We start from the raw sequence: 21,111 nt of genomic DNA on the forward strand, positions 1-21,111 counted from the left end.
GTAAACACACTCACTAGTCATTGTAATGTCTACAGAACGATTCAGGTCTCATAGCACTTTGAGATAGAGTTTGACGTTCAGGTGTGCAGTGATGGTAAAGGGGTGTGTGATGAGTCTATGATGGATGTTCAAAAGGGTCTAGATTAGTCCAGGTGTACGTTGATCATGATAAATATCATATTGCCCAGCCCTAATATAAATATAGTTTACATTACATTTACTGTACTACTAACCAGATGCAAGTTTAGTAGGCCAGTCAGCTGTATACTCTGTTTGCCTTTGCTTTCGTCATTGGCGTTACTGGCATAGTTGATCGTGTGTGGTGAACAGGAATATTTTTTTTACATGTTTTGTAGAGCAGACATGGTCTTTTGGAAGCTTTGGGCATTTTCCTTCCATTGTCACTTGCACAACACTCGATAACTGCACCTCTTGCGTGTTGCACTTCATATCCCACATCAGCCACAACAAGAGTAATTCATTGAGCTGAGCCTTCATTGCAAAACCAAAAATAGCCTCTGATGCAGCTTCCGCGCGACCCACCTGCCCCACTCTGCCACCCACGAATGGGCTGCGACCTACAATTCGAAAAGCAGTGGTCTAGGTGAGGTTTCATTTTTAATTCTTGGGGAATTCTTTGGCAGAGTTAACGGTCTATTGGCACTCTAAACATGGTTTGGTTGAAATGGAGAACAGAATCAGAATTTGACCCCTTACGAGTTCATACACGTCTGCCTGGAAAAATGAGGCAGAACTTTAATGTTTTGACTGTTTGTTAAAATGCTGTCTGCCATCATCTAAATAAGCAGTTTCAAGTTTAGTCCTTGGGGAAGACCAAGTCTCCAAACACACCTGAGGCAGGTGATGAAGGTTTTGCAATGCATGTTTTGTCTGGATCAGGTGGTGTAGGGGCTGGAACAGAACAAAATCTGGACAGGCTAGGGCTCTTGGAGGACAATGACTAGTCCTATGGTCATACTAGACCGGTGTTTTTGCAACGACCAGTCTTTTCCTTGATCAGCTATGGTCTTATCACATAGAGATTATTGTCAATTTGGTCTACTGTGTTTTGGTATCAGGTAAGCACTGGTACCATGGAACCTGACAAATTATGACTTCCAGTAATCAAAGAGTAACTTCTTCGGTAGTTCCTTCTTTGGAAGTTCACCATAATTTCTTTAATACTTGGGTAAATACTTTTGGGAGCTGGCACTGCACTGAGGACTGGGTGGGGAAACACTGGTCTAATGTGGTCTGTATTATGTTGCAAACAAATATACAATGTTTTATAGCGACTGTGTTGAGCCACCACAGAGCACATGAAGTGGATGACTGGTTTATTGGGAACCAAATGAGTTCTACATGGTGTTCAGATGACATGCATGGTAACTTTAAATGGAAAGACTCAGTGGAAAGCTTGAGACAATGGAATGCTGCACTCTGTATTCGATTTCCACGGCATGTTTCAATGTTCTTTGTTTGGGATGTTTTGGAGAGTTTCTGTAGAGACAGGGAAGAGGGTTTCACTTTGTTGAACAGCAAAACATGAGGAGTGTGTTTTCATGAACAACATGGCTGTGATTTGGTTACGGGTGTGCGCCAGACTTATGGATGTTCACCATAACACATGACTTCGGAGTTTTCTGTTGTATTTCTTATACACAAAAGTCAAACAAAGCAAAGAACATGGTTTCAAAAATGTCTTTAACACAATTTATTTAACCAGAAAGTTAGTTCCAGCATCTTGGAGTAAAGGGTGCTTCACAATGGGCGTGTTTTTATGGAGCGAAGTGACTTTTTTTTCTGTTGCTTACCCTTTTTTTTTTTTTTTTTTTGGAGCATTTAATGTGCCCCTCGTGGCTGTGTTTCGTGCAGAGCCCAGAGCACAGCGGTCAAGTAGCTTCCGACATGAGCTTTTTTTTTTCTGAGCCGACCAACAAGATCAAAGGTAAAGCAGGCCTTCGGTGACAGCTGTAATGGAAGAGTTGTTAGTGTTTGTAATCCTTCAAAGATGTAAAGTCTGACATAAACCAAAAGCAGCTGTTGGTTCTACATGCAACCTTATTGACGATGGTTCCATATAGCATCAAAGAGGGCTATAACAGTAGTAGAACCCTTTTTGGTGCTATATAGAAGCAATTTTAAAACGAAGAACCATTCACCATGCAGAGAACCATTTACACATGGAATACAAATATTCCCTTTACTAAGAACCTATGGAGAATCTTCTATTCACCTATACATACTGAAACGATAGCTTGTTAGCAGTGCTGGGGTCCTGTTAGTGCGGTACCTGAGATTTTCAATTTTTTTTTTTTTTATGTCATCTATAATTAATAAGCAATCAGTTTGGCTGATTTTAGCTAGGGAGTTAGCTATTGCTAGCTGTTGCTAAGCAACAGGGAAAGGCAGCTCCACGCCGCCTTTGAAGAACATGAAACCTGTAAACCTGAAAAAAGCCAACCTTCATAAAAACCCATGTTAAAACGACCCACTGTAGTTACTTAGCAACTGGCAGTCTATAGAACTATCTAATCTCTAACAGTCCAGAGCATGTAAACATGTTGCACAATGGCTCCGGGACGTATGCAGGAGACAGGAGATGAACAAACATCCCCTCTCTCTCACGCACTCCCACACTCACACGCCCACAGCCACACAGTCACAGCCTGACCTCCTTGAGCTGAACGTTTAGGGGAAGCCTGTGGTGAAGTTCTGAATTTCTGAAACCAAATGCAAAGATCTTGCTTTCCGAGAAAAACTTTATGGAAATAACGAAGGAAAACACTCACGCAGGCCGTTCCCACACACATGCAACATGCAACACATGCCCACACATGCGTAATTCATAGGTAGTGTTCTTGCACAGAGTGTGACGAGTCAAGGACACAAATTGAATTAAGTACAATTGCATGCATACCAGTAATACAGGGTGATTCAAAAAGATAAGTCAGATTTTAAAGTGCCATATTTTTACAACCGTGAGGCGACTAGGAACTAATGACATACCAATTGAAAGAGGGGGTCATAGTTTCTGACCGTCACTGAAAGATGGCTCCCTTCAGTATGCTAGTAGATGGAAAGTGCTCTGCATTCTCCACTTCAATAAGAGTGAATCCATCATAACCGTGCAGCGTGATTTTCATCGGCAGTGAACCTCCAACATCTCAGACTGTTCAGTGTTGGTTCCACAAAACTGGATGATCTTCGAACTCGCACTGGGAGAGTCGTGAGTGCAGTGACACCCGACATGCTCAATCGAGTATGGGATTAGTTTGACTATGGCGCTGATGTTGTCCGTACAGCTGGAGGACGTTCATATTGAGCACTTGTGAAATTACACAGTAAACTTTATGCTCATTTAAACCATTTACAGTTCCAAGTGAAATAAATCAGTTTAAAATGCATAACGCTGTTGTTGGAACTAAACCTTGTCTTGCCAAGATGCTAAATTTACAGGAGAGGGAAGCAACCTACATCACTTTTAATGTAAGTCAATGGAACAACACTTTTTCATGTCAATTTAGGCCATTTCTTTTGGTCCATTCATCAGGAAACATGTAAAGGGGGGGAAAAAGGATTATCAAATTATTTAAAAAGCTGAAAATTGACAAACATGGAGATATGAGATTTTGTTCTGACAGCAGCGCTAAGCCCCCCCAACTATCATAGATGGAGCTCCTGGAAAGTATAAAATACAAAGGTGGAGGATATGCGCCATGTAAAACTTATCTGATGTTGAGAAATCCAGTGGATTTTAGCTTAATGATCACTCTGATAGCTTTTTTTTGCTTTGCATGCGCAGAAAGAGTACCGCAAGCCTCGACAGTAGGAAAAGGGTCAAGAGACCTTTGTGCCAAGTACAGATACAGAGGTGGTGCCAAGGAAACATGAACACTGAGCAGTTATTTCAGTGCTACTCTGAAATGGTGACAAATGACTGTATTGTGTGCGATTTGGAGCCATAAAAACTAATAAAAATGACTCTCTTTGAAGGTAAATATTTAGTGTTGAAAAGATAAGTGACAAGAAGTTTTACATCACATTTTAACTGTTGTTCCAACAAGACACACTACACCCTCTGAAGTGTTAAAGCTTGAGAAATGAGCAAAAATTCACTCTTTCCACCAAACTCTCGGGAAATTGGGCAAGTTTTCAGATTTGCAAATAGACCGCGGGATACTGTAAAAATTTCAGCGGTATCCCAGACATGGTTGCAGTTACTAGGCTATGAGGGGCCTACTGGGTAAACCAATCTGCTGCAGAGCAGTGATGCAGCTCTAGTTAAGAATACAGAAGCCGACTGTGGGTCAAGTAGCATAATGTCATAATAAATTTATTTTCATGAATTCCCCTACGGAATTTTGATTTTGAGACATTCAGGGTGTTCAAGAGGTTTATTAGATGGTCCTGGAACCCCTAGGAACCCAGGTATTTCTGACCTTTGGTATAGTCCTTAATGATTGGTCACTGTTACACAAAGAAACTAGGGTTAGGTTTCATGATTGGTTTAAAATGATCCTCTAATATTCGTCTGCTATGCAACAAACTGTAGCCTCAATGTTTCAAGCAGGTTCTGTTTTTTCACACTCAATATCCCCTCCTGCAGAGCAGTAAGCCAGATGTCAGCAGCTCCCTATACAGAATACGCCCTCAGATCCTTGATCAGCCAAGACAGAAACTGCTTTCTCTGCCTCACACACACCTGCACCGCTCTACTGTGATCGCATATATAAAAGTGAAATAATGACATATATGATAATGTGAATAAATGCCACACTGTGCCAGGCATTGCTTATATTTTATAAATGACCCTGGATTACTGGACATACTGAGTAGCTGTATTGTTTTAGGTTATTTGAATAGATAAGCGTGTTCCAGTCATCACTGCTTCTCTAAAGGCTGGAGTACACAGATGTTCTTTTACAGCTTTCCTGCAAAAGCTCTCTCAAATCAAATGAAGTAGACTGAAGGAAACAAACACTCTGGAGTCTCTTAACGATCAAACGCAGGTACAGCATACCAATGTTTGTGTTAGTTTGTGTTGTTGTGGTCAGCGAACTCCCAGCTGTTGTCCGTTCTTTCAGCAAAGGATGTGGTGTGGTGAAAATGTAGTATTGCAGAACATCTTCCCAACAGCCATATGTATCTTGATAATTATCCTTTTGTGAAATAGAAAAAGAGAAACAGACAGAATGAACCAGCAGAACATTATCAAATAAAACTGCTGTAAAATATTGCTAAGAAAATAATATAGCTTTTTTTCAAGATTTTCTTTTTATTTCTGCCAAATTTGCCTTTTTATTTTTGCCTAATATATGTAAGCTTATGTACAAGTATGTTAAGCTACATGTATCCATCCATCTGTCCATCCAATTATCTATTTATCCATATATCTGTCCATCTAAATATCCATATATCCATTCATTTCTCAATCTCTCCAACTATCTGTCCTTCTATCCATCCATTAATCTATCTATCCATATCTTTTCATCTAAATATTCATCGGTGTATCCATCTATCCATCCATCTATTTTTGTTACTATATATATCACACTACTGTGTAGTGATTTATCATAATGATAACAGTGGTCATAATGCCCACCTACCTTTTCTGCTTTTCCAAAACACTGTCAAAACTGTTGAGACTACTTTAGGTCTTCATAACACTCTTTCTCTCTCTTACAGAGCGGGTCAAGGTGGTGGTCATTCAGGGAGATATAACTGATTACCAGAACGTTATGGAAGCCTGCAAGGGAGCTGACCTCATCATCCATGCGGCCAGTCTAGTGGACGTTTGGCACAGAATACCAGAGAAGACCATCTACGCCGTTAATGTGGGAGGTGAGAAGAGTTCAGTTTTCTCTTAAAGCAGTCAAGAGTTTATTTTACCTGTCAGTGACTTCATTCAGTGCAGGTCACACAATGGCCTTCACATTAAAGCCCTTAAAGGCTCTGCTGGGAATTCAGATTTGCCAGTAAATGATGGTGATCTACATGTTTCCTTTACAAGTTGGGCACTGCTCACTTCCTGCCTGTGCTCCGGAGCATTATTCAGAGGGTGTCATTTGACACACTGGTGACTAGAAACCTCACCACGTCTCGTTAGTACCACAAAGAGGAATCTAACGCCCAACATGTCACAACATTCATGGCAAAACATCAACCCGCTAAAATGCTTTCCAGAAAAACGAAGTACATTTAATGTAATTTTCTTTTAATGTAAGATTTATTTGAGGGAATTTGTTGGTATATCTACCAGAAGAAATATTCACATAAAGCTGCTGTGGAATGTAAATGTCCAATTGCGTCATATACACAGTACTGGCAAAAGTCAATGACCACCCTTCATTTAATTTCTAATCAAAACATCCATAAACATCATTTTTCAACATCATAGAAAAAACTGTACTATATTACACAGAACCAGTTTCCATTCTTTTCAGGAGACTCAATTTCTGTTCCTCAAAGAATCTGCAGAAACACCTCAAGTCTCAGAAGTTGGTTGCTTTTATAGTAACACGCTCCCACTCATGTTCTATTGAAGTAATACAACAACAGATATACAAAATAAATGAAAAAGCAGAAAAGCTCTGCACATTGCACTGCTGTATTATTGAAATGTTTTCAGCTGAAAAACATTTACGCTATGGATTGAGCCATAAAACTGCTGCAATATCATCTCAGCTTTTTAAATAAAACAATGTAATTTTGTTCCAGTCAGTCTGTAAAGCATTTCACAGCCCACCTTGTTGGCTGAAATGTGTTCTGTTCATTTCTACTTGATTCATTATTATGTAGTGGTTTACTTTGTTTAGTTTGATTAGTTCGTTAGTCCAGTCCTTGTCTGAAAAGCTGATCTGTCTCTTTGGAATTTGACCAAACAAACTGCAGGTCAAATATCTTCTCATGGAGGCTATCTGATGGGTCCATTTTTTTTTTGTGTGTGCTTAGGTAGAAAACATGTAAGAGTTCAATACAGTGTTAACAAATTGACTCAGAAAATCAACAAAACACCATTTGACAGGGTTGTTCAAACTTTTGTATATGACTCTTAGTACTGAGTATGACTTTTCTCATTTGCCTCACACAGAAGGAGGTATTTACATTAAGGGCACCTGCTGGCAGATACTTATGAATAAATTTCACAGGAAGGTGGACTAGAACAGTGGGAATTCAGGCTGCTGACTGCAGTGCTCTTTACTTGAATAAGGCTTGAATTAAGCCTGTGGTCTACACAATGACCCATATTTATGAAGTGACTTGGTAAGAACACAGATCTAAAATCAGCTGGAGTTCCTGTTTCGTTGTGTCTAGAAGGCACAAACTTATCACAGATCAACATTTGGGTAATTTGACCCTCAGCGCTGGTGTGCGTGCTGGAGTAAACGTTTTTACTCTGATGAAAGAATGTGGTCACTGGATTTATCATTGGCCGTCTGCAGCTAATTTCATACAGGCCACGTCACATGAGGAAATCCATCTGCTCTGAGTCCATTCTATTTACCGTAGAGCAGAGCAGAGCACAGGAAGGTGTCACTGCTAATTTACGTCCTTTGATCTTATTATGCTTGAGTCAATAGTTTCCATCTGTCGGGATTTGATGGCGTTAGATGGGCTTGAGGTTTTCTTTCAGCAAATTATCTTTCAACCCTTATAGAAGGGTTCCCTTCTATTGTTCCCTCAGGGCAACAAATTCAATTTCCTCTCTTTCCAATAACATTATACATATTTAAAGACAATAATAGGGTTAAAAATAGAGGGAAGACTGAGTAAGTCAGTAAAAAGCATGTACTTGGTCATGCTATCTTTATACCTCTTTTTTTTAAATATTCAGCATAAATTTTTTGCAGAATTATGTTTGTTGTCTAGAAGCAACACTGTGCGACAGCAGAATAGATTTTGCCAGTCACAAGCTGGGTTTCACCACTTCAGGGAACACGGCTTCATGTCATTTCTTCCCATTGTCTCACAATGTTGTCTCAAGGCAACATACTCCAAAAGGACGCCTCCACACATTTTTAAAATGTTTTTGAATTTAATAATTGGGACCAAATATTTTTTTTATATATAATATATATGAGAACCATTTTATGCAAGAAAAGTGAATGAAAGGTGAAGTTTTTAAAATACTGTTATAATGTGTACAGTAGAGGGTTAAGATTCAAGAGTTTTGTCATATGCACAGCAGAAACAGGCAGTTACACTGTATGATGAAATTCTCACTTTGCTGTTCCTCCATTCACCAAATATAATCTTAGAATAAAATAATAGAAAAATATTAAAAATCTAAGAATAACACGTAATAGTAAAATAACAGTTAAAAAGTAGTCATATGTGCAAAGTTGAAAGGAAATTAAAGTTACGTGTGTGTGCAAGTATGTAGAGCAGCGGTTTATAAAGTGCATGTTGCAAGTAACAGATAACAGATCTTGAACTGCAGCAGTACAGTTATTGAGTGCAAGGTTGGCCAAAAGTTAAACCAGTTCAGAGTGGGAGGGGAAAGAGGTAGGGAGTTAAAGGCACTTGCATTCAATATGATACCCACCAAAAATATTTCAGTGTTTAGATCTCAGCTCTCTGTATAATGAGGCCCTTTGACCTGGAGCACTGTAAAGAGACAAAAGTTCTTAATATTGCTTTTGAAAACATAGCTTTACTCATATGGATGAATTGTTTTGGATAGCATTACTGTCACGATTGGCCCCTCCCAGTCCTGTCCATGTGCTTGTGGTGTTTACTTCCCAGTCCTGTCCATGTGCCACTGATTTGTCTGCACCTGTGTTTCACCCTGTCCCTCATTTACCCTTATGTATTTAAGCTCTGTTTTATTTTTATTTTTTTATTTTTTATTTTTTTTTTTTGGCCCTGTCTGGTTGCTGGTCTTTGTTTTGAATTGTTGTTCTGATTGTGGTGTTTGTCGTTAGATGTTTGTTTGATTGTTTGGATTCTGTGTTTATCATGTCTGCCCACCCTGCTCTTGATCTTGATTTACTGGACCCTGGACTGTTTCGACCCTGACTTTGGATTTGCCCACAGTAAAAGTCGCTTATCTCAGCACATGCGTCACTCCCCAGCGTTACAATTACTGAGTATCGAAAAGAAGAACATGCTGAAATATGGTGAGCACTGCTGCAAGTTGCCCTGTAAAGCCTGAAAGGATCATTGAAAAGTCAGAGGTACCAGGACAGATTTGGTGGGCATCATTCAGAATGTTGTTCGTTCTCATAGGTCTGAAATACAAAATTCAGCATTATACCAATGTAGATGTAATAACTGTAGATAATTCACTCCTATCCTCAGAAGATTTTGACTTTTCAACCGCACTCACAAATGTCAGATTTATCTGCTTGTGGGGGTCCAGAGCACTACCGTTGCTACAAAATGTTCCCACCAGAGAGGTCTCCAAATCGCCAAAACTTGCATAGTGTTGCTTTAAAATATTTATTTATTATTTTAACAAGAAGTGACTTATATGCTGTAAACACACAATTTATTAAACCTGCAGCCAAAACTACTAAGCCATACCAAAAGCAAGAACAGTTTCTGAGCACAAAGGAGGTTTACTGTGATGTTAATAGGCAGGTAAGGTGGTGTTATAACAAAGCCACCCCTGTTGAAACAGGTTGCTGAAGAAAGGCATGTAAGAGGATCCTCAGTCTGTCTGTAAGAGGATCCTCAGTCTGTCAGCATGAGGAGCAGCATGCAGTCCATATGTACAGCTTCCAGTGTGCACTGAAAATGCCTTCAGATGGAAAGTGGCCTGCATTTTTGCACACAATATCGCAAGCCTATTCCTTTCTTGTTTCAATTTTAGCATTTATTTTTAGATTTTCTAACAAACTAAGCATGCATTCATTGCACATATTTTCTAACACATTTAACATATTGGAAAAAATAGAACATGTGGCCTGTGTTAACTTATTTACACATAGTAAAACAACAAAACGTTCAAATGTTTGCATATGACTGTGTAATTTAGTGTGATGAAGCAGTTTAAAGGCTAGGGATGGTTAGATGGTATATGAGGGAATGAGTGACATTGACCAAGCACAGCATGAAGCTAAGTTGTTCAGAATAAACCATAAATATCTGGTTTTATAGGAACCTTCCATACACCTTGGCTGTCACTGTTTCCATCCAGCTTCTCTCTGCTCGGCTGTAATCCCTTAACAGTATTTTTCCTTTCATTTCATCACATCACATTCCTCTGATTTGGACCTATCAGTGTGTTTTTCTCCCTCGTGACGCACAACAGCTGCTACTTTAATCACTGACAATAAGCATTTTGATAGTTTTGTTTTTTTAGCCTTTCAGGTGCTTCTGCTTATTCTTATGTGTCTCCTGGTAGCATTGCGTGGAACATTTAAGCAAACAATAGTCACCATTTCCTGATTACATTCTTGAGCTGCCACTGAAGTCCTGATTGCATGACACAAACAGCCTCGTCTTCTCTAAGTAGTGACTGGCAGCATTTCAGCTATATATTGAAGCATCCTGCTGATGGCTTGTTTGTCCTTGGACACACAGGAGGCATGGTCATATGGTGTGGTGACAATGGGAGCAGTGGACCTGCAGTAAGAGACTGTAAATAAGTTGCTGCTGATTAGTTTAAGAGGTGTACAGATATTGTTTGTACCGTGCTGGGATGTGGGGTAGTTTGGATGGGATTATGGCCTACCATCAGGGAGAGTTGTATGGCCAGACTATCTCAACCATTCAATGCTGGGTGGCAACTCTCCTTTGGCTGTGTTCAATAAAAGAGCATTTGCTATGTTTCTCACATCTTGTTCACCAATGTTACAGTGGTGTCAGAAGTAGGAAGTGCGAGGAAGCGGCAGCATGGCAAGAATGGGTAGGGAAGACAGTGGTGGAGGCAACACGACAAGGCTTAGCAGCAGAGCCCGCCAGAGAACAGTGGCTGGCAAAGATGTGACAGCATTGGGGCGTTGCTTGGGGCCCCTCTACTGAGCAGGCATGGTTGGCCAAGACTGGGAGTCAGGCCACTAGAGAATTGTATGGTTAAAAGTAACATGCCTAATATCTCAGCCATTGTCAGTGCTTGGGTCACCACTGCTTCTGTATTTAAAAAAAGGTACATTCACTTAAAGCACTGTTATTGGCTATAAATCAAATGTCTAGAAATTCATCTTTTACCATCTTTAATTTCTTGTAGGTAATCACTGCTGACATCCGAGGAACACTTGATATAAAGATACATAGCATAACCTCAGCATCTATACCTGCTGTGGCCAAGATCATCAAACACTTTGAAGAATATGATATATCTGTGAGCTTTAAATGAGGTCAGAAAGAAGTGAAATGTGATCTCAGAGTCATAAAACCAGGTATTCAAGACTCAAGACTATGAAATAAATGACATTCACAGCTCAGGAAATATCAGTTAACCACCAGTAGAATTACAGCTGTTTCACCATGAAATACAAATGTTTCAACTGTGCAGAGGATATTGCATTAAACCTGCCCTTACGGGAACAACTGCTGCAAAGAAACCATTGTTAAGAGCAGAATAAGAAAAGGAAAATAACAAATGAGGCCAAGAGGCAGAATATATGGGTAATTTTTATTGCGGCTTCTCCAGAAACCAATCATTATTCATCTCGAGTGGGGAAAAAAAAACAAAAAAAAACATTAGTTTACTCTAGTTTCATATTCAAAACAAAGGACACCAACAAAACTGCTCAAAGCAGAATTCCAAAAATTATTCAAAGTTTTTGCATAGTTAAATCTTTAAAATGTAAATTAACTCATTCAGAGTGGTTTGATGTGAAATGCTCTGTTGTAGTGAAAATTACTGAGTGGTGGTGATAGGAACCAGACATCCGTCTCTAAAAGCTAATAAAGTTACTACATGAAATGATCATGAATATGCTGATGCCTGAGACATTGTTTTATAATGTTTTGAGTTATAGTTTTGAATCTGGGCGTTTTAGATTACTTTATTTTCGTTATAGAAATTGTGACCCGATAGCTGAGCTAAATCTGAGATTGACAGTTTTGATTCTGTCCATAACAGGGCAGTTCATATGATGTAACGTTGGACATTTGTTGGAAATCCGACTTCTGACTCTAAATATGTCCCATAACCGAGATTTGTAGTAAAATAAGCTTCTCTTATTACTACAAGTGATTTGATGTGATCTTGCCTAATGCATTTTGGGATACGGACTTCTCAGACGGTCCATTCATGACTAAATGTTCAATGATCTACGTTTTCAGAACCGAAATTAAACTACATTTTAAAAAAATATATATTTGGTTCCACTTTGTGTCTTTAAGGAGTGAGGAAATGCAGGTTTGATCATTTTTGTATGTTTTATTTAATGAGATATTAAGGAGAGAAGGCAAACAACAATATTCAATTTAAAACCAACTTATCCATGTTTGACAGAAGGAATTGGTGACATTAAAGCACATTTGGTATGATATTCTTGGCTTCTTTGCTTTACTTGTTTTGTCCATTTTGCAGAACTGTTGTATGAAAGCAGGAGAATCCTCACAGATACAGCTGTGAAGATTCACTGTTCTCGCCCTGAGCTCGTACCTACAACTGAATCCCAGGCGCAATGTCATTTGTGTTAATGCACTGTTATTCACTGATATTCACCCACCTTTATTCTGCTTAGTGTGACATGCTCTTGTTACTTTGTGGCTGAACTGGTGATGCCAAATGTACTGCAGTCTCTGCCCACATGGCTAGCAATGACCTGAAACTCCACCTCAGAGTTGTGCAAGAACCCTCTGGTGAAGAAGCACTGGCCATTAAACATTGATGGATTAGGTTTACACAGAGGCAGAGGAACGCACCGGTACCCCATATCTCTGGATATTGCAGCAGAGAGCTGGAAGAACTTGTGGTTTCCTGCTGAAAAGTTGCTACTGAATGCCTTGTGGTTTCACAAGTTGTTATTAAGAATCCAAGATTTAGACAGAGTGTGTGTGTGTGTGTGTGTGTGTGTGTGTGTGTGTGTGTGGGTTTTTTTTTTTTTTTTCCTGGCATGTTGCTTTGTTTTATATCCACGTAACAGTTTCCAAGTATTTCCGTAAAGCATTGTAAATTATGGAACAGTTCTTTTTCCAGGCCGGACTTTGCCTGCATGCTGTGCTGCTGTTGGTCAGGGACAGCGCAGTAATGCAATTTCACAGTGCTTTTCTCTCTTCTTTGTCCACAGGTACAAAGAACGTTATAAATGCCTGTGTGGAGCTCGGTATTCAGTACCTGATCTACACCAGCAGTATGGAGGTGGTGGGTCCCAACGTGAAGGGCGACACTTTTATCAGGTGTGCTTGTTTCTCTAAGAGTTCATTCTCGCTTTGTCTTCAGCTTCCCCCCGGTTCTGATTCCTATGACTCTGCAGTGTCAAACACAGTACCACAAAGATGGTTCTTCAAGGGTTCTTTACTAAAGAAAATAGTTCTATATAGAACCACACACATGTTATCTACTCCACTTATCCTCCTAGTTTGCTGGAGCCCATACAAGGGGTCATTGGCCAGTCTATCACAGTGCCGACACACAGATTCACACGAGGGACAATCTATCCTGGGGGAAACCCATGCATACACAGGGAGAACATACAAACTCCACACCTGAAGGACCCTGGGTGCCCGGCTGGGGAATTGAACCCAGATCCTTCCTGCTGTGGGGTGACTGCGCTACCATGCCGTCCCTATATGTAAAACCATTGAGAATGTGCTGTAGATGGTTCTATTTACAACCTTTTTGAAAAGGGTTCTATATAGCACCAAAAAGGGTTCTTCTGTCGTTACAATGTCAAGCTTCTAATAATAGTAACAAACTGTAATGGGATTTACTTTATTAATTCTGGAAAACATAATCTCACTAATGACTGATTCACTTTTGTGTTAGTCTCTAAAACTCAAATGCATCTGTATGAGCTGAACAAAGCTCAGCACAACAGTCCAATAACAGCTTTAGAAGGATATTGCTATTGTCAGAACAAAAACTCATAACTTTACAGGAGAAGGAAAAAACCCTTACTTTTAGTGTCAGTGGACCCAGACTAAAGGGCAACAGGTATTTTCAAAATATGTCAAAAACAGAAAAACAACTGAAGACAAAAATTCTTCTTTTTGCACAGATTTAATATTAGCATGATAAGAAGCTTTGACAGGTTACGGAGTTTACACTGCTTTCCATGGTAGGTCTGTGCTGCGCTGCTCATGTTGACAATCAAAATCATGCAATCAACTTGCAATCTTAAAAAGACATACTTAAAAAAAGATGGTTCTTCAAGGTCTCTGTAGGTTCTATATTGACATCAGTGCAACATGGAACCCTTTTCAAAACCTATATGGAACCATCTACAGCTCATTCTCCATCAATCTGAAGAAACCTTTCATGATACGATGAACCCTTTAAACATGCAAAAGGTTTTTTGAAACTCGGTTCTCTATCGAACCATTTTCTTTGCTAGAGAACTCTTGAAGAACTATAAGTTTTAGTGTTCAGTTAAAAAAATCAACAAAATATCATTTGACTGGGGCACACAAGATTTTGCATATGACTAAGTCAGTAACTGTTAGGTTATCACAAGAATTTAACTTAATGCTTTATACTAGCTCATCACAGCTAAAAGTTATCGCACTACTGTAATGTGTGACTTCGTCACTGGTCATATCTGAAGGTTTTAATAGCTGGAGAAGCCTTAATACAAAAGCATGTATGTAAAAGACCTTAGATGATTTAGTGTTTTACCATCACTGTGCAAAAGATAAAAGACCTCAAAAGATTTGTTTTTCCTAAAGAAACTGAATATAGAGTATTTGCTGATATTGCTGACATGAAAGAGAAGAGAGTCCATAGACTGCATTTAAACATGCGCTCTCAGAACTTTCTGTTCATAGCTTTGACTTCCTGCAGCAGGGGTCCACAGCGCCAGTCCTGGAGGGCTTTAGTAGTTTTTCTGCCAGCACATCTGAACCAACACATGCAGAGCTTGATCATTGTCCAATGAACTGCATCAGCTCATCGGATACCTGCCTCTTCCTTCTTATGCATTTATTCTTATCTCTGATCTCAAAGCAGTGATGCAATACGCTTCCATTCCAGAGTAATCATATCAAAAATATAAATAATTTATTAACAAAAACAGAATAGAGTGTGCTTTACAGTGATTTTATCACTGTCATAGCGATGAAATCACTTTAGCTGACTGGCTTATTTCTTTTATAAAATGGCACAAGAAACATTTTCTGTTGCATTATTCAAAGATTATTTCATGAACTGCACAGTAGATTTTGGTATCTTTGTGCATTAGTACTGTACTCACTTAACAAAATAGCTTAGCAAAAAATCTCATTTACATTCTATTTAACCCAAATGTTATCGATCAGCAAATATTGCGTCTTTAGTTTTGAACTGGAGCTGCTAGGCTAACCGTGCTAATAAACACTGGAAGTCATTAGTCACCCAAACCATTTCCACAGATACATAACCACATTTTTAAAAAAGCTATTTAGTGAAATTCCTTTAATGTATGCAGTGATACTAAAAAAACAATCCAGTCTTTTTTTTTTTTTTGTTTTGTTTTTTTTTTCTTTTTTGTGAGCCACATTCCAAGCAGTTGTAAAATACTTGATAAACTATGACCGCTTCACAACAACTGAAATCTGTATTAATACACCAACTCAAAGCAAGAGTCTTTGACCGATTGCTCATTGAGTTTACACGGCTTCCCGTTAGCACTACACTATGCTGCTCTTAAGTACAATCAGTAATAAGTTATAATCAGTAACAGTTGAGACATCACACTCACACACTCATAAATTCCCAGCGCAGATAATCTAAATAGAGGAAATGTGCAAAGAACACACTTAAATGTAATTTTTCTGAAAATCTGTGTGCACAATTAATATTCATGTGCTGATTTATCATATTGAAAAAAGGAAACCATACAATACAAAATGTGCCATAATCTTTGCATAGGCCACGTTTTGTTTTTCCTCAATATGTTAAATTCAGCCAAGAAAAAGTAATTTTGCATTAAAATGAGGCTGACTACTCAGTTTCTTAAGAGCCAGGCTAAACAATAGCTAAGGCTAAACTGCTCCATCATTACAGTAGGGGTTAGACTTTGAATTGAAGTATGCACTGAACAATTCACTGCAATACTGCAAAATAAAACGTCAAAGGGAACTTGAGTGTCTTTAAATGTCTGTTTTAGTTTCATTATTATACAACAAAGAATGGAAAAAAACGTAAGTGCATGCTTTTGTTCTTCAGATTGACAATGATGGCCTATAAAAAAACTCCAACTTTAATAAACTAGCTTTTGGTTGAAGAACTTCCATTGATTTTATTAATTATCTTAGCCGCTTATCCTCCCGGGTCAGAGGTGGGTGCTGTGGCCTGCCCTAATGCTCATTGGGTGGTAGGCTGGAGACACCCTGGACATGTCGCTAGTCCAACCCAGGGCAGACACACAGATGTACACAATCACATACACACTCATACCTAGGGTTGATATAGGATCTCCAATCAGCCTGACTGCTTGTCTTTGTATGTTCTCCCCACACAGACGTGGGGAGAACATACAAACTCCACGCAGAAAGAACTCTGGTCACCAGGCTGGGGAATTGAACCCAGGCCCTTCTTGCTGGGCCACTGTGTCACCCTGATTATTAGTATATAAAACCAGTAAAGCACTTGAAGCTGTTAGTGATTTTTACTTTGGGTAAGAGGGTTTTAATCTGCTTCTCTTAGTCTAACAAACCTTACCTGTGCTAAAATCACTGTAATGTACAGCCTTTTGTAGCTTATGGCTTTAGTTTTTGACTTCTTCGAACATGGCTCAGCCAGACATTTGCAGCCTGAACTGTCCATTTCATAACACAGATCAATTGAAAAATCTGTCTTTATTTTTATTGTAGTTGACTAGATCTGTAATTTGACTTAAAGCTTTTTTTTTTTATTTCAAAAAGTGTGCCACAAAATGTCTTGCTCAGAATTGGAAGAAGGGAAAGAGATACTGGAATTAACATGTTTGTACAGGAAAAAGCTGAGGAAAGAGTCTTGCAAGTCTGGTATTATTTTAAGTGCATTTCTGTACACTTCACTGAAGTTAACACATGTTTAATCCTGGAGATGAATGCTCAAAATTTCTACATCCTTAAATTATGGTCTTAGATCAAAGCAGCAAGACACAGGTTCAGTTCAAAAGCTTTGTTTCATGTAGTAAAATTATAATGATTAAGAAGAAAGACACGTAGTTGCCCTCAGGACCTTGTACATCTATATTTGCTTTTATATCATTTGAAATCAGCTTGGCTGTTTCATGATCAGTTTGTTATGAAAGTTAAAGAAATCCCTACAATAACTTCTGTTAAAGATGAAGAATGTTGGTGTAATTCTCCTGAGAAGTGGTCATACAAAGTTCTGTTCTGACAGTAATGATCTATCGATATTTACAGTTTGTTAACAGGATCCTTTTTTTTTTAGTTTAATCTCAGGAGAGAAAGATTGTCAAAAGCTATGTTCAGAGTCATTGTCCACAACTAGATCAGTCCTGTAAAAGCCAGTCTGCATGACCGTGACAGTCACTGTTGTTTATCTGTAGAGATCAGAGAGGCTGGATGGCCTGTCTTGGTTTCATATTTCTTGTTCATCTGTTCTTGTCTTCCAGGCTTGCAAAGCCTGAAATCTGTAAAGAATGCAGAATGCTGTGAGCCAGTGTGTTTGCCAGTGTGTTTTCTGTGGAACTTTTGCAATCTTCCAGCAATTAAACCAATATATACACAAACACACACACAGATCTGCAGGCCCAAGGGAATAGGAGAAATGCCACAGCTTTTTGAGCTTCAAAATCTTTGAAGAATTAAAGTGGAATTCCACCAGTCTTTCAGAATTTCTACATGATTTACTTGTTGAAATGAAAGGTAATTCAGAGTTTTGATAGTTTTGGTGGTGAAAAGTACCAAGAGACTCAAATATAGCAGTTTTATTTACTGTCCAAAACAACCAGTTAACCTACATGTGTCTTGAGTTTTTCAATGCAGTATATGCAACAGTTTGTTCCAAAAACACAATCTGATTGAGAGGCGTGCTACACATCCAGATGCATGTGGTAACACCTATATATATTTTTTTGCATTAACTATTGAGTTTCTAAGTAACAACTCCCTTTCCACTGCAGCTAATTGTGCAGCTTTAGAATGTGAAAAAACAAAATTATATATTAGATAGCTTCTGTAAGATGATTTGTCCTGCAGCTCATTTGGTCAGTTTCTGACGTGTGGGGTAGTAGGCCTGCATCATATTCTTGACCTGTCGTTGCCATTGAACAAGCTTTTCAGTCGGCAGCTGTGAAGTAACAACTGTAAACAGCAAAGAAATGCAGTCTATGTTCTGAGTGATTTCAAGGGCGCAACTGTTGTACCAGGCCTTCAGTTACCTACAGTTCTTTGTGCACAAATGACGCGAAGGGGAAAAAAAGCACCAAGAAAATGGCGAAACAGCAACAAACACAATGCAGTGGACTCATTCTCTCTTATCGGTTTCCTCACAAGTTTTGCGCCGCAATTGCAAGAGACGGGACCTTTCTGGTAAGGTCATCATGCAACCTCGTTCGGACTGTTTCATTTTTGTGACCAATAGGCTACTAAGGAGTCTTCATAGGACAGTCCTACTGAGGATCCGCACTACCTCAGTTGCAGCCTAAGTTTTGGTGTGCAGCTATTGCGACACTTTTATGGCTCTATGTGTAACGCAAAAGGGTACAACTTTTATAGGCATAAGGATTTGCCAATTTGAAACAATGTTTGGTGCTTCTTTACTATAATTATTTGTCTTTTATTTTGTAGAACTATTGAACAAAAGCTCTGGAGATCATGTGTAATCATGAATAAGCTGTGATGTCCTGTACTTCCTCTTGGCTCATGTCTGCGACCAGATAACAACCGTGATGGCGTTCGCAATAACTCACTCCTTCTCAGGCTCTTTTGCTCAAACCCAAAATTATAAAATAGTACTAAATCTGAAAGTTTTCTTTGAGGTGCTTTTTTGATTCACAGTACCCTGCATGTACCTCTCCACCCTGACTCACTTTCTTAGAAGTTCATTTTAGGCCAAAACTACACAAATATCATAAAACAATGTCTGACATCAGGCAGTGTATTTGTTACCATTTCATGTAATAACTTTTTGTGAGGACGGTTTTAAAGGCATTAAACTCTCCAGATGTCTGGTTCCTATCACTAGCACTGTGAACAATTCGGACACAACAATTTTAATTTCACTAGAATGACACCTTTCATGTCAAACCACTGTGAATGACTTTACACTGTAATGATTTAATTGTGCAGACATTTTGAAAAAATTGGTGGACTTGTCCTTTAAACGGACAATGAAGGCAGGCAGCTGTTTTTCCCACTTTGGGTGTATTCTGGAAAGACTAATACCCCATACAAAGAAAAACAGCATTTAACTTGCATCACCCTTGGCAATCTGCTCTGGACCCTCTCAGTGCAACAAAAAGGTGCTATTGTTATCATTTTAATATCACTGTTACATTTTCCTGATCCCCCAAAGCCTGTTTTTCGAGGATCATGGAAGTGGTGTTTGTTTCTGTTGGATGAAAAATGTACGCCCTCTATGGCAGACAAGCATCATACAAAGCTCACATCAAAGCATTCTTTTCTTATGTGTCATACACTCACTGAAAAATGTCTGCAGTCGTTTCCACCATGTACAGTTGCCTGATCGCAGTGATAAAATGGGACACACATGTATCTCTTTTGTCCTCTTATTCACTCAGTCTGCTCTGGGGCTGTCATACAGCCTGTCTTTCAAAGGGGCAGAGTTCAAAGTCCATACCATGTACAGTATTTATCAGAATTATTATTAGAACTTAATAGCCTTTCCCAGCCTTTCTCTCAGACTGTACCTTCAAGTTAACCAGGGAAAGGTTAAGTTCTGATAATAATTAAATGTCTACAGTAAACTCATATTAATTAGGGTGATGGGCATGAAAGTCCACAAGGCCCCAAACATGGCCTTGTTGTCTATGAATTGAGCATATTTGTGCCAGTTTAGTGGTAACACAGGCTAACAATGTTAGTCTGCTACTTTAGCCTGAGAGCATTTCTTCTTAAAGCTACACTATGTACATTTTGGAGGCCTCTCTGGTAGAAATGTGTAATTACACAAAACGTGTGAAAACGTATTGTACCATCAGACCACTTCTTTGAGCATATGAATGTGATGATTGTGAGTGCATTGAAAGAGAATTCAAAGAGAACTCAGTCAAAACTTGGTGAAGGATGCGTCTTTGAGGATGTGAGTTCTATATAGCACAGAAGGGTTCTTCTATTGTTTACAATGTCAAGCCTGAAACACTAGAAGACCCCTTTTTGTTGCTATATATTATAAGACACTCTTTAATGATGCAAAGCACCCTTTAATCACAAAAATTGCTCTTTTGAGTGTTCAGAGCTCTTTATAGAACCATTTATTTTACTAAAGAACCCTTGAAGAACCATATTTTTGTGTGTACTCTAGATAGTCCTTCAGCCAAGATGTTTGGAGTCCAAATTTTGCTCATTTAGTTTAGAATTGAAGTTGCAAGGCTAATGTTGCTGGCAAACATGAGCACTCAGTGGTCACTCAAATAACTCCACTCATTCTACAAATCACCAAAACTCCTCTCAACCTGCATCCTGCCCTTCATAAAGGTCACACAGGTAGTCAGTGTGGTTTAGGACACAGTATGACTTACGGTGAACTATAAAAATGAACAAACCTTCACTGCTACCTGCTACGGGTGGCCATTTCTGACAACACCAGTGCTGATATTCATAAAGCAGGATTGATCTTTGATCAGATTCTTCCATATTTGAGATGGTAACTCTTACAAATATTGATTTTTAGATAAGCTCTCCTGCTAGACTCCGAGGCTGACTGCAATGTTGAGCTACATGGTGAAGTTTTGTTCATTTTTATAGCTGTCTTAAACCACATCAAGTTTGAGTGATCTTAACAAAGACTTTGATGCCTTTTGAGTGGGTTGAAAGGAGCTTTAGGGATGTTTTTACAAAAAGGATTTGGGTGACTATTGATTATTGAACATTTAG

The 21,111-nt window shown here is 38.9% G+C and overlaps 1 protein-coding gene across 1 annotated transcript in view; it reads left to right on the forward strand.

Annotated features, from left to right (window-relative positions):
• The window catches only part of hsd3b7 (hydroxy-delta-5-steroid dehydrogenase, 3 beta- and steroid delta-isomerase), a 54,827-nt gene that overhangs the window by 24,372 nt on the left and 9,344 nt on the right, over positions 1–21,111 (forward strand). The window contains exons 4-5 of the mRNA XM_017697407.2: positions 5,689–5,844; positions 13,194–13,302. Coding sequence (XP_017552896.1) covers positions 5,689–5,844; positions 13,194–13,302 — 265 coding nt within the window. The remainder of the gene's footprint in view (positions 1–5,688; positions 5,845–13,193; positions 13,303–21,111) is intronic.

This window comes from Pygocentrus nattereri, chromosome 14 (genome assembly GCF_015220715.1).
Source record: "Pygocentrus nattereri isolate fPygNat1 chromosome 14, fPygNat1.pri, whole genome shotgun sequence".
Taxonomy (NCBI): Eukaryota; Metazoa; Chordata; class Actinopteri; order Characiformes; family Serrasalmidae; genus Pygocentrus; species Pygocentrus nattereri.